Source organism: Sinocyclocheilus rhinocerous, unplaced genomic scaffold, assembly GCF_001515625.1.
Source record: "Sinocyclocheilus rhinocerous isolate Xijiao unplaced genomic scaffold, SAMN03320098_v1.1 scaffold300, whole genome shotgun sequence".
Taxonomy (NCBI): Eukaryota; Metazoa; Chordata; class Actinopteri; order Cypriniformes; family Cyprinidae; genus Sinocyclocheilus; species Sinocyclocheilus rhinocerous.
In genome coordinates this window covers 659,763-673,764 of record NW_015654065.1, presented here as the reverse complement: position 1 = coordinate 673,764, position 14,002 = coordinate 659,763, and the positions used below count along the sequence as shown (strand labels likewise).

The following is a 14,002-nucleotide window of genomic DNA, read 5'->3' as shown; positions in this document are numbered from 1 at the left end:
AGACCCCCCCCCCCCGTGTCCCAGCTGGCCCCTAAGTCCCCAGGAAGAGACCGGATGGAGAATCTTTGCTTTGTTCTGTTCCGCTGTTGGCCCAAGGGTCAGCGGTAACCACATTCTCAAAGAAATAGCAATTCTTTGCGAAAGTAGCGGAGGGTGCCGAGTTACAGGAAGTGGGCATCAGGATCCACAACTATCTCGAGCATGGCCCGCTCGCGAGAACAGTTGTGTGATCACAGGGACCTGGTGCTCCGGCACCTCAGCCAGTTGGGGCTTCGGGTCAACTGGGAAAAGTGTAAGCTCTCCCCCGGGCAGAAAATCTCTTTTCTCAGTATGGAGTTAGACTCGGTGAGTATGACAGCGCGTCTCACCAACAAGCGTGCCCAGTCCGTTCTGAACTGCCTGAGTTCCTTCAGAGGCAGGACGTTGGTACCACTGAAACACTTTCAGAGGCTCCTGGGGCATATGGCATCCGTAGCTGCAGTCACGCCGCTTGGATTGCTACATATGAGACCACTTCAGCACTGGTTACACTCCCGAGTCCCAAGATGGGCGTGGCGCCACGGTACAGTTCGCGTGACCATCATGCCGACATGTTGCCGCTCATTCAGCCTCTGGACGGACCTTGTCTTTCTACGGGCCAGAGTGCCTTTAGAACAAGTGTCTCGGCATGTCGTTGTCACAACGGATGCCTCCAGTGCGGGCTGGTGCGGTACATGCAACGGGCAGGCAGCCTCGGGGTTCTGGACAGGGCCTCAACTGCTTTGGCACATCAACTGCCTCGAGTTGCTGACAGTGCTACTAGTCTTGCGGCGGTTCCGGCCGCTGCTGCTTGGCAAGCACGTGTTGGTCCGCACTAGGGGTTGTACCGACAAATCGACTAGTCGACTTTAATGCTCTGCCATGCCGCTTTAATCTTGACGTCGACTAGTCACTGGTCCTATAGTGATGGGACGGTGATGGGAAGTCGTGGCCTAATGGTTAGAGAGTCGGACTCGTAACCCAAAGGTTGCGGGTTGTAGGTGGGGGGAGTGAATGTACAGCGCTCTGAGATTATATTACTGGATGCTCGAAACTGAATGGGAGAATGCACGTTTTAAACAGCTATTTGTGCAGGTAAGTTAATCACCGTTCTAATATAATGCGCTGCTGCACTGTAACGCACACACATAGGCTACAGACAGTGGCTCGTACATCACGCACAGATCACGCGTACACAGAATCATTCAGCGCGGAAATGTGTTGTCAACGCTGTTTTGTGATTTCTCAATAAAATAGCTTAGAAACTGAAAAGTTCAAGCATATATTTTTAAATAACTATATCCCACAGCTTCACTACTAGTAGAGAGACACTGCCAGGTAGAATTAATTCACACACGCAATCGCTCTCACTAATGCATTCATATGAATGTAATCTTTACTGTGCTACTTTATCTGTATCTGATTTAAAACGAGTAGAAATCTGTGAGAAATAATATGACCCAAAGACAAAAGAACTGATTAAAATTAGTTGTTATAGGAGAAATCGCCATGTGGGCAGCACTGTGTCATATGCCATAGCTGTGCACAAGGTGTTTGTCACAGCTCCAGACTTATTTGTTCATTAATGAAGTCATCAGCGACTAGTCAACTTCGACTCGACTTTCATCACATAAAAGCCGAGCCACTGTTTGAGCCGCTGGACTCAGTTGAGCTTAATTCCTGTCTACTAAGACAGCGCTTTTGACCGCGCTCTCTTCCATCAGGAGGGTCGGAGAACTCCAAGCATTTTCGGTGATCGAAGAGTGCCTTGTGTTCAGGCTGGCCTACTCTCACGTTGTCCTGAGAGCCCGGCCTGGATACGTGCCCAAAGTTCCCACCACGCCTTTTCACGATCAGGTGGTGAATCTGCAAGCATTGCCCTCGGAGGAGGCAGATCCAGCCTTGGCGTTGCTGTGTCCCGTAAGAGTGCTGCGCATATACATGGACCACGCCTGGAGTTTCAGAAGCTCTGAGCAGCTCTGTGTCTGCTACGGAGGTCAGCAGAAAGGGAAGGCTACCTCCAAGCAGAGGTTGGCTTGGTTGTGGATGTCATCGCCTTGGTGAAACAATCCCGAGGCGAGCTGTGCCACCTCTCTGGCAGACATCTGTAGAGCTGTGGGCTGGGCGACACCGAACACCTTCGCAAGAGTTTACAGTCTCCGCGTTGAGCCAGTTTCTTCCCTTTTGTTGGGTAACAGGTAAGTGGCGGGAAGAGCTGGCCGGTGCCACGCTTGCTGCGCCATTCCCCCTCACCCGGGGGTTCGAGCACCTTTTTCCTCCTCCAGTACAGTTCCCCGGACGGCGAACCCTGGTGGAGTATCCTACAGCACCCCCGGCAGTCAGACTGGGCGGAGCAGTCTGACGCCAGGCCCAGTATTGGTGTTAGCTTGCCCGGGTCTCCGGTCAGCCCCTGTACTGGGCTAGATGTCCATATGGCTTGATTCCCTTGGGGCGATCCCATACGTGTATTCTTCCACGGTAAGGTTTCCCTCTCGGTGAACCCGTGTCTTCCCTTTGACAGACCATTCTGTCAGGCTCTGCTGGCAGTCGTTCCATCCCTACTCTCAGGTAGGACCTGCCTCAGAGTCCCATTCCATATGTAGTACGGCCCCAGGCCTGGGTCAGTCCATATCAGTGTCTCCACATGTTACCTCCCTATAGGTAGGATGTGGCCTCCATAGCACCCTTCTCTGGAAGGCTCGCTTCCCCATCATTACTGCCAAGCAACAAATAGGAAAGACTTGAAGCAATCTTTCATTGAAGGTCGAAATCCCTTCTGTTAAGACATTTCTGTGGTGAAAGGAACAGCGGCTTGGCTATCACCAGCAGAGATATATTCACCTATGGTCACTGTGGGTACCAAGGTCAGCGAATTTGCGCTGGGGCGGTGGGAAGGTTATGACCTTTGCGTAGCATTTGTCTGACACGCGGCTGCTTGTCAACATTTGCAATGCCATAGGGTTGTGACGGGGTTCAGGTTGTGGCGCTTTCCATGGACCCCTAATGTCGAGTCACAACATAACTCGAAGTGACTGACAGATAGGGAACATCTCGGTCACGTACGTAACCCTAGTTCCCTGATGGAGGGAATGGAGACGTTACGTCCCCATGCCACAACCTTGAACCATCGCTGGTTGCCAGGGACAAGTTCTTGGCTCCTCAGCATAAAACCTGATGAGTGGATGCACCTGTCGCCTATTTATGCCCGTGTGCACGGGGAGTGGCTCAGCATGCAAAATCCACTAGCCAAATTTCATTGACGTTTTCTCTTAATCAGAGAGGATTCGGGCTCCCAAGTAAGACCCCTAATGTCGAGTCAGGACATAACATCTCCGTTCCATCAGGGAACGAGGGTTACGTACGTAACCGATATGTTCTTCAGTGAGGATATTTTTTGGTGCCTGACAGAATGTGTCCAACCATGTTGTAATGCAATGAAAATCCTGTGTATAAAAATGTGTTGATGTGTGTTGCCAGTTTGCGACTTTCCAATGCATATAGTAAAAGTTTTGAATACCTCATGAATGTTTTGATAAATGTGTGGGTCTGAATTTTTTTTATATTATTACAGTACCTTTCAATAGTTTAGGGTCAGTACGTAATTAAGTAAATACGTAAGTAATACATTTATTTAGAAAGGATGCATTAAATTAATGAAAAACAAAAGTAAAGACTTTATTGCAAGACAAATTTCATATAAAAACTGTTCTTGTGAACTTTCGGTTCATCAAATAATCCTGAAAAAGTTGTATATCGTTTTCCACGAAAATATTGTACAGCACAACTGTTTTCAACATTGATAATAATAAATGTTTCTTGAGCATCAAATCAACATATTAGAATGATTTGTGAAGGGTCATGTGACACTGAAGACTGGAGTAATGATGCTTAAACTTCTGCCTTGATCAAAATAGAAAACAGTTATTTTAAATTGCAAAAATATTTCACAATATTACTGGTTTTACTGTATTTTTGATAAATAAATGCAACCTTGGTGAGCGTAAGACTTCTTTCAAAAAATCTTACCGAACCCAAGCATTTGAAAGGTAGTGTATATATGTTTTATTGTATTGTTTCTGTCTTATGTTTTACTCCTTTTACATCTGACTTAGTGTATTATGGGATTGCTGGCAGTTTGTACAGTAAATCCAAATCAAGTCTAGGCTAAAATGGTCTCAATCCATCCTGGCTATATTAACCCACTCTTCTTTGTGCCAACCCCAGTGTTTGACGGATTAGGAGACCTTCTAATGCCAGCCATAACGCCTCAGAGCACAGGCGGGACCCCCATGGCTGCAGCGAGCACGCCGTTGGCACCTGGAATTGTGCCCACCGCTGGACCGACAATGGCTCCGGCCATGGCACCAGCAATGGCCCCAACAATGGCACCCGCAGCAGCTGCCCAACCAATCAAACCTATTGGAGGAGACTTGGACTCTTCACTCGCCAATTTAGTCGGAAGTATGCATGGAATAATGATAGACTTAATCATTTTACACACCTTCATTGCCGACGCTGACTTACCTTGTTTCTTCCTCTCTTGTAGACTTGGGGGTGGGAAGCCAAAAGAAGTAAGTTCAGTGTCTGTTGCAGTACATCTCCGTGTCCCTGTTGTTTCCAGATACCTATTAATCTTGTCACTTATTCATAACATCTAGACATGAATTATACAACCTGACCCGTATTGACAATTCATTTGCACTGTTATGGCAGCTTGATTGATTCGCTCTCCCTTGGAGCACAATTTAATCATGTTCACTTTGTGTGGCGCTTGAGCCGTATTTATGAACCGAGAAGAATGATTTACACATATTATGTTGGCTGACAGCTATTTGTTTTGTACAGGGACAACCAGTGGAATGAGAAGAAGCTAACAGGAGGAGCTAACTGGACCCCTCAGTTCGCCCCTACTAGCTGGGGCACACCTGGCGCTCAGATGGTAGCACTTGCTTTTTTCTTACACAATTAAAAAAATGTTTCAGTCATTCAACTTCAAAATTATTATTTTTTTAAAGATTTATTTTTGGGTTTTTTGCTTTTTTATTATGATAGGATAGTTAAGTATTGACAAGAAGTGAAGTGGGAGAGAGAGGGGGGACTGGATCGGGAAAGGTCCGCGAGCCGGGACCCGAACTCAGGACACCTGAAGTTCAATGGTGTTATATGTCGGCACACTGCCCATGAGGCTATTGGCGCCAACCTACTTCAAAATTTTATATTTAATTAAATATGTAAATTTCTACAGAAGAGGATTAGGGCCAAGCAATAATAAAAAAATAAAACCATCTCGAGATTAAACTCATTAAATTTTGAGAAAAAAAGCTGAAATAAAATGTTGAGAATAAACTTGTTAAATTACGAGAAAAAAGTTGTGAAATTTCAAGAAAAAAAATGTTAAATTTCGAGAAAAAAGTCTAAATATAATGTTGAGAATACACTTGTTAAATTTAGAGAAAAACGTTTTGAGAAAAAACTTGTTAAATTTCGATATAAAAGTTTAAATAAAATGTTGAGAATAAACTCATTAAATTACGAGAAAAAAGTTGTTCAATTTGAGAAAAAACTTGTTAAATTTCAAGAAAAAAAGTCTAATTAAAATGCGGAGAATAAACACACTCGTCAGGTTAATTTCATCTCATTGGAGAGTGTCAAACAGCGCCTGCAGTGGCGTAGGTCGTAGAGTAATGCTCATGGATGTAGCATATGATGCGGTCGACAAGGGTTTAAGCCCATCTTTTGCCAAACTCGCTTTTCTTCCTTTCCTCATCAAATATCTCATCGGAAAAGTGGAAATCAACTGCCTAACGAGTGTTTAATAGTAATATATTAATTGGGTAGGTTTAGTGTTACTACAGTAAATCCATTGTAAGTATTAATTTGTGGATTGAAAAGTATTCTGATTGTTGTCGCACAGTATTTATCCTGTTTTCCGCGTCAGTGTTGTTGAGAATTGCAGTGCTGTTTCATCTACCTTTAAACTAGTTTAAAGCACTGTGGAATCCTCTTCCGTAACTTTCTAAGTGAAAATTGCTTACATTTTTTTTCAGTGTACTTGCCGTTTTCTTAGTATTTGTGAAATTTCCTAGCAATTTCTGAGTGAAAATTGTTTCTACACCAAATATTTTTAGTATATATTTAATTGTGGTCCTGTTCCAATTGTGTTTAGTCTAGCTCCGCCCCTGGAGCCCCCGGAGCTGCCGCCCCACCTGGAGCAATGGCACCACCCTTGGGAGCACAGCCTGGCTTTGGCATGGTGAGAAATCACTTTTAAAATGTTAAAAGAGTCTCTGTATTTTGCACTTACAGTATTTGCTTACTTTATTTCATATTTTTTACTCAGGCTCCAGCAGCAGGAGCTCCCATGATGCCCCAGCCTGTGATGATGGGTCAGCCCATGATGAGACCACCATTTACAGGGCCAGCAGCAACAGGAACACCTGGAGCACCAGTAATTAACATAAAATATGAAAAAAAGAAAAAACACATATATATATATATATTAGGGCTGTCAGTCGATTAAAATTTTTAATCTAATTATTTACATGATGTTTTGATTAATTAATCTCAATTAATCGCAAAATAAATTTGACTGTGAAAATTCCCACAAAAGATTATTTAAAGATATTTTTGTGTTAAATGAGAAAATATCAAGTAGACATTACAAATTGTAGCTTTAGAAATATTTAATTTGATTCAACAAAAAAATGTATTGCACATAAACATTTAGGCTACAACAGCCTAACATAAACTATGGAACACAAAAGAAGATAATTTGAGAAACATCTCAGTATTGTTTGTTCATACACTGAAAAAAAAGATTAATTGAATTTACTAAATTTTTACAATGAAAGTGATTGGTAACCAAAACAGCTTTGTTACCAACAGTCTTCAAAATACCTTATTTTATGTTCCACAAAAGAAATGTTTGAAACGACATGAGGGCAGGGACGGATTAGGGCACAGTGGTGTTAGTTGATCTATAATGGGCTATGGGAAAAGTAGCCTAATATTAGTGTAATCTATTAACTAGCCTATGCATAAAACCCGTCTTTTAACTTGTAGATATGGGTGTCATGTCATAGAATATTTTTAATACGACTGACTTTGTATTTAACGTAAATTTTATAAAAACATTGTAAGTTACTAATTATAACACTTTCATTGTACATAAAGAGAGCAAAGAATATTTGCATTATCAAAGAATATTAACTTCAGTCTAGACAGAGTTCAAGCACTCTCAACAACTCCCATTATAATCACTGAAGCTGTTTATACTGTGAAATGAGTATCTTACTTACATCGTACACACATCTGCACTTTGTTCATGATGAGAGAATTCGCCAGAGAGCAGCATTCAGTCAGCGAGTGCGCGCACTGAACAAAACACGGGCTTTTCAGCGATGACTCATCTGAATGCCTCTGATTGGCCATTGCATTCATAAGCTCAACAGAATACTGTGTGATTGGTTATAATGCGCAGCACTGTAAAAACGCGTCTGGCTCAACGCCAGCCAAAGCTCGAAAGCAGATTTGAATTTGGCAGCTGATTCTGTGCTGCACTGAATGTTCTAATCGTATCAAATATTTAAAAAATATTATTCAGCAATTTTTGGTCTTTCGGAAGCTGCATTCAAAATCCACTTTGCTTAGATTTGAATCTGGCAGCTGATTCTGTGCCGCACTGAACGTTCTAATCGTATCAAATATAAAAAATATATTATTCAGCCATTTTTGGTCTTTTGGAAGCTGCATTCAAAATCCACTTTGCTTAAAATCCTGAGGGGGCACTGTTGAAATCGCGTTCCTGGAGGAGCAGTATTTCGGCTGAGCCCCCCTCTGGTCTAGTGCCCTGGGTAGGCCCGTGCGTTAATCCGTCCCTGCATGAGGGATGTGAGAGTAAATGATGACAGAATTTAAATTTTTTGGGGTGAACTATCCCTTTAATGTTTTTATTATTATTATTATTTATTAATTAATTAAATTATACTCTAAATAAGAAACTAAATATGCCAGCAGGTGGCAGTAAATGTCTTCAGTCGATTCGTTCAAACGGCTGATTCATTCAGGAATGAAGTAAACGGCTCTCTCTATGAATGGGCTACTGAATCATTGATTCACATGATTCGTTCAAAACGCGGATTCATTCAGAAACTAAACACTGCTGTGTTGCTCGGAGATGCACAACAATTCTGCTATGGCAGAAAGAATCCGAAAGAGCTTTATTGCCAAGTATGTTTGCACATACAAGGAATTTGTTATAGTGTCACAAGCTTCCAGTACACGGAGACAACAACAACACACAGATAATAAAAATAAGATGTGAATAAAATACACATGCATAAATATAAACCACAAAAAAATAATAAATTGTATGTACATTTATTTACAGTTCTGTAAAATTATATTTACTGAACTGTTGTATAAAATCACATTTAAACTCGTGCTATTCGGGACAAAATCAGCATACATTACAAATTCAAAGTATAATACAAAGTAGAAATACAAATTATTTCTTTATTTAAAAAATCATACTGACCCCAACAATAGAGTATATATTATTTTAATCATTTCCTCATGCACCCTTTACTTTCTCAGTTGTCTCCAGGGCCAGCTGCTCAGAGCCCCAAAATACCTCCCACCAAGGACCCCCTTGCAGATCTGAACATCAAGGACTTCTTATAATTTTCCAGGTATCGTTATATTTCTAGTGGCTACTCAGATGAGGCACTAAATCACAAAGTACCGTGACATTTTCTCTGTGCTCTGTTTGCAGTATTTGTTTTCTCAAAGACTGAGCTCCAGTGAGAGAAGTCTGCTGTCTGTTTACACCCCCAGACACCTGAGAAGCCTGCAGCTAGATATCCACTGACCCCGCCTCCAACCCAAACCCCGCCCAGTCTGCCCCACCCAGCCTTCCTGTGTCATGTTGTAGCACAAACTGTGAAGTGAATCATAGAGAAAACAAGCCGAAAAATGAAGATGTGCTTATTTCGATGTTTGCCTTTGTTTTGAACGAAACAATAAAATTATTTAAAAAACACACACACAAATGAAAATGAACGATTAAAAAAAGATATGTATGTATGTCTTTTCCAGTGTTTAAGTGTGAAATGAATGATGTGTGTATGTGGATCCCCTCAACTTCTCATTCCTCTAGGACTTCCCTTTTGGGGTCTGAGGTCCTAAACAAGTTGTTGAAGCGCTTTCTGTTGTATGTTAGTTTTGGAGCAGTGTGCAATGTATCATGATTCCCAGAAGGTACTCTGTGTATATTATCCTCATTGACCAAACAAGGTCTCTTCTCTGCTCAAATTTTTATCTGTGTACAACTTATTGATGTGAACCTGGTACTCGGATTATAAGACATGCTGTTGTCATCTCCCATCATTGATTGACATTTGTTTGTTTACAAATAATAAATATATGAATTCTAAATATATATGAATTATGTATAAATTAATAACATATCCAGGCTCCTCTATCCTAGATAACCCTCTTGGTGATTACATGTCATTTTTGTATATTAACTGGTATTTATTTTTCTGATATATACATATCTTTTTTGATTCTTTAGTTTAAACTTTGTTTTAATTTAATTGTCAGTTCACGGTTTACATACTTTCCCCAAGAAACTAACCTCAGCAAATTTGGACTTTTAATTCACCAAATCTCAGTGCTACAAATCACAGCTGATCTCTAAGAAAGGCCTTTTGCAGAATCTTGAAGTAACAAATGTACAGCGACTTGTTAAACTGGTTATGTTCCCCCCCCCCCCCAAAAAAGCCCCCAAGATTTCACAGTTGTAGTCAGTGGAATGCTGTGTTTAAGTCTCATAGTTACTTGTGCTTGTATGAAATCCTAATTGAAGCTGGTACATGTAGTGTTATTTTGTATAATTGTAGAAGAGCCCATCCACATGTTTTGTTCTCAGTCTTTCCCGCTCATACGACATTATAAACCCTGACCCTAGTTTGTTACACGTAACGGTTGATTCATGCTCACTCTGTTGGTGAGTGGTGGTACTGTAGTTTGCACAGCAAAGTAAGAGTTTGGAGGAGATATATTAGATGAAAATACCTGAGTTCATAGAAAACAGAGCGTAGGTTCATTAGCAGAGACAGACTCTTAGATCTGTACAATTTTTCAGGAGGTCACTGTTAAACAGTGTTACAGAAAGGTCTGACTGACAGCCCTGTATAGCCAAGCCTCTGTAACTCACTCCCTGTTAGATCTCTCATGGAAATGACAAAGACAGATCTTTGGATCTCTCTTTTACAATTATCTTGAAAGAAAAAAAAATTGATTTATTGATTCATATTTGACACCCCTACATAGTGCATGTAAGCCCTCTGAGATGCAATAAACACTGATGGGAAGAAATGCCCACCTGCGTCCCCCTGTGTCTGTTTTTACAAGGATAGCTCTATATCAACACATGATAATTAAAAACAGAGACTGCATCATTATTCAGTATTTTTTAAGCTGCAAAGTTTAAGGTACATGTTTCTGGTTTTAAAAAAAAACATGCATTCTTATATATATTTTCAATATAATAATAATAATATATATATATATATATATATATATATTATAGAGAAATAAAGAATCAAGAGTGGAAGTTAAAAAGTAAAAGCTTAAATAAAAAAAACTGAACACACTATTTTGTCCTCTTAGACCAATACATATAAATCTGTTTATTTGGTCCTTAATAACAAACATTTAGAAAACGTTGTACAAATTTAAAAAGTATGCAAACTGTTTTTTCAAAACATCAATTTTATATAAACATTTTTTGTGTTTATTTCCTATCAAGCTATATTGCTTTTCTCTTTATCATAATTACACTGATATGTATCATTAACCATATCTAAATTTAAATAACCCTGTGTATTTTTAAAAGAATGACATGATCATATGAAACTCATAATACGAGTCTTACATTAAATACATACTTACAGTTCTACAGTAGACTGTTTCTCCGACAGGTCCTCTGATGTTTTGTATTTTAAAATTAAATTAGCACCAAAAGTCAACAAGGGCATCTGAATCTGAAGGGTAAACCTCCAACTAATTGCCTGCACTGTGATACAAAAAGCAGAACAATTGTAAATGGAAGCCCATGAAGACAGGTTACAGTTTATGCTATCAAAGGCACACAATCATAACCTTTAATAATGATAACAAGAACAAAGTATTTCAAAGAACACCAGCACATTGATACTCAAATGTGTTCTTCAAGAAGAAAAAGGGAAGTAAAATCCACAAATAAACTTCAAAGCTTTTTCTCTCAGAAAAAAAAAAGTTTTTTTTTTTCTTGTGTCAACTAGTCATCTAGCTTTCTACTTCAAGGTGTCCAGACAGATTACCAGACAAAACAAATGCCTCCCATATCAAACAACACTGACTGAAGTACATTTTCTAATTCAAAATGACAGTTTAGGACAGAATTAGTTCTCGTTAGGACAACTGAATCTAGAAATACATTCGCTCTAACTGATTCATAACAAAAGCTGTCTAATAAAATAAATTAAGGTATCAAAATAGCTTGGAAAAGTTCAATGGTAGGTGTGTTATAGTCTTTAGTGTTGATGAATGCAGCAGTTTGTGTAGTGCACAAATGGGAGGCACAAGGGTTTCTGACTCTGACGCTGACGGAGTCTCTCAGGTGCCCCGACACTGGCTGGAGTCCCCATGGACCCAGAGGCAGATTTGTGCGTACTTGGGGGGCGTGATTCGCACGGCCACGTTGTAATCCTGCTGCATCCCATTAACATCCACCCACTGGTGACCCGAGAACACTCCAATGATCTTCCGCTTCCATTTCTTCTTGCCAGGCTCTTTGAGCCGAATGTAGACACCCGAGCCGCTGGAGCCGGGCTTGGCGTCACAATACTGGTACAGCAGGTCGTTGGACTCCTCAGACACGGAGCAAAAGCGGTACACCAGGTTGCCTGGCCGGTCGTCGTCGAATCCAGAGAAATGGATACGTCCTGCGGGCAGCTTCTTGATGGAGGGGATAACACCTAAATCCATGTACTTAGTCTTCTGTGCCCGTTTAAGCTCCAGGATGGCGTAGTCATAATCGGCCACAATGTTCTCCGAGATCCCTTTAAACCAGCCCTTTGGCACCTGCATCTGTTTCACCCGGGTCCATCGGAACGAGGGCTGCTCGGAGGTGGTGCTGCGGCGACTACGGTTTCTCCTGCCTTTGCCTTTTCTCTCACGCTCCTGCTTCTCTCCAATCTCTATATTTTCATTGATTTCCTCCTCCTCCTCCTCCTCTTCCTTACGCTTCATCTGGCCTTTCCCTTTCCGTCCTTTCCCTTTCCGTCCCTTCCCTTTCCGACGGGAACGTTCTTTCAGCACACCAACGCTGAGTTTCTGTACCCCATCCAGGTAGTCCGTACCATTGTGGATGCAATGAGCCGCAGTCAGGACGTGTTTGGGGGACACCAGCACTCCAGAACACCCTATGGAGATCTTCACAGATGTGGAGAATGGATACTTCAAAGAGTACTGCTTGTCGGCGATGGTAAACCGTGTGTCTGTGCCGTAGACTTCTCGTCTGCGCCGAGTATGTAACCCAGAACCTCCCATCCAGTCGTTGCTCACATTTAGCTCCTGTATTGTGACGGTGGTGAGCGTGCGGGTTCCGTTTTCGTACATGGTCTCATAGGACAGTAGCTGTTCCAGATCGTCCAGGCTGGGCTCTGGGAAACCCCGCTGGCACTCAATGCCACATATTCCGTGGAGCTCAGTCTGCGGCTTGGCCAGAAACTCAGAACTTCCCAGGTGCACTGTTTGCTTTTCTTGTACCAGTGGTACTTTCCTCTGTGGCCAGGTGTAGTCATCGTCACCTGTGGGATCGTCCACTGCTGCAGACACCAGCACAGCCAGTGCTGAGACGCAAAGCAGGAGCGTTAAGGGTACCGGGCCCATTGCAGAGAGACCCCTAGACCAGACAGAAAGAAAAACAGAGAATCAATATCACTTTATATATAGGTATGTAACACTTCATATTGAGGCATTTCAAGAAATTGTCTGTCTTTTGATAAAACATATTCAACTTTGCTTACAAAAGCCCAGAACAGTCAGAGACAAAAATATGAGAACACATTGTGCTAATATTATAAATTATTGGCATTTCCCAAATTTTTTATTTATTTATTTTTTTACATTTAGATGAACTTTTTAGTCAAGCCCAAAGCATACTTTGTTTTTTATGCATATGCTAGGATATGTGTCCAGTGTGCGATTTTTCTAACCTTGTGTACAGCATGTGCTTCGATTTTTTTTCATTTAATTAGTTGTATGAGTCAAATCACTGCATGCAGTATATCATGCATGCAGTATATTTCTTACAGGCATTCATACAAATTAGTGGATCTCATTCCTGGTTCCAGCACTGTGCATTTTGGATGTCTTGATCATTTAGCAAACCTGATTTATTTCATCAGCTCTTTAGTATGCAAAAATAATATTAAGGGGGCCTCAGGAGGAGCGGGCTGGAAGTATTAAAATCAGGAACAGAGGATTACATCAATACAGTTATGACCACTAGGGGGAGACAAATAATAAGACTTTGTAGCACTAGTTCAAGACCCCTGAGAATATGTGAGTGTATATACTGTACAGTTGACCTCATTCCCCATCATCACATTCCACAGATATCCAATCCTAATGTACCTGTTAAGTCAACAACAGTGTTCCCACAGATTCCAAAACAAAACTTTGAATCTGCTTTTAAGATGCACACAATAAAATGTTATTACTAAAGAAATAGTTCAAATAATTACTGAAAGCCAGATTTGCTGCATTAGCTTTAGAGACTAAACAAATGAGTCAAATAGCATACAAAAATGCTCGCATTTAAAAGCTAGTCCCTAAACGACCGGCTGAGACAAAATATCTCCCATTTGAGGAAAATGATGCTGCCTGTGGAGACTGGAGGTTTGTGGCGGGGACTGTATGAATATTGACCCTG

The 14,002-nt window shown here is 41.3% G+C and overlaps 2 protein-coding genes across 9 annotated transcripts in view; one reads left to right on the top strand and one right to left on the bottom strand.

Annotated features, from left to right (window-relative positions):
- Window positions 1–10,394, top strand: part of snap91a (synaptosome associated protein 91a) — a 71,169-nt gene extending 60,775 nt beyond the window's left edge. For 7 of the 8 annotated variants that reach the window (XM_016523455.1, XM_016523458.1, XM_016523457.1 and 4 more), the window contains 7 exons: window positions 4,243–4,479; window positions 4,565–4,589; window positions 4,864–4,957; window positions 6,185–6,271; window positions 6,359–6,466; window positions 8,614–8,708; window positions 8,792–10,394. In XM_016523455.1, the coding sequence (XP_016378941.1) occupies window positions 4,243–4,479; window positions 4,565–4,589; window positions 4,864–4,957; window positions 6,185–6,271; window positions 6,359–6,466; window positions 8,614–8,700 (638 nt within the window). In that variant the 3' untranslated portion in view covers window positions 8,701–8,708; window positions 8,792–10,394. The remainder of the gene's footprint in view (window positions 1–4,242; window positions 4,480–4,564; window positions 4,590–4,863; window positions 4,958–6,184; window positions 6,272–6,358; window positions 6,467–8,613; window positions 8,709–8,791) is intronic. The other variant, XM_016523459.1, reaches the window with a different exon arrangement.
- Window positions 10,395–10,914: 520 nt separating this feature from the next.
- On the bottom strand, window positions 10,915–12,966 carry LOC107716824 (inactive serine protease 35-like). Its single transcript, XM_016523403.1, has one exon. It carries the CDS (start codon window positions 12,955–12,957, stop codon window positions 11,680–11,682), a length of 1,278 nt encoding a protein of 425 aa, XP_016378889.1. The 5' UTR covers window positions 12,958–12,966; the 3' UTR covers window positions 10,915–11,679.
- Window positions 12,967–14,002: the final 1,036 nt, after the last annotated feature.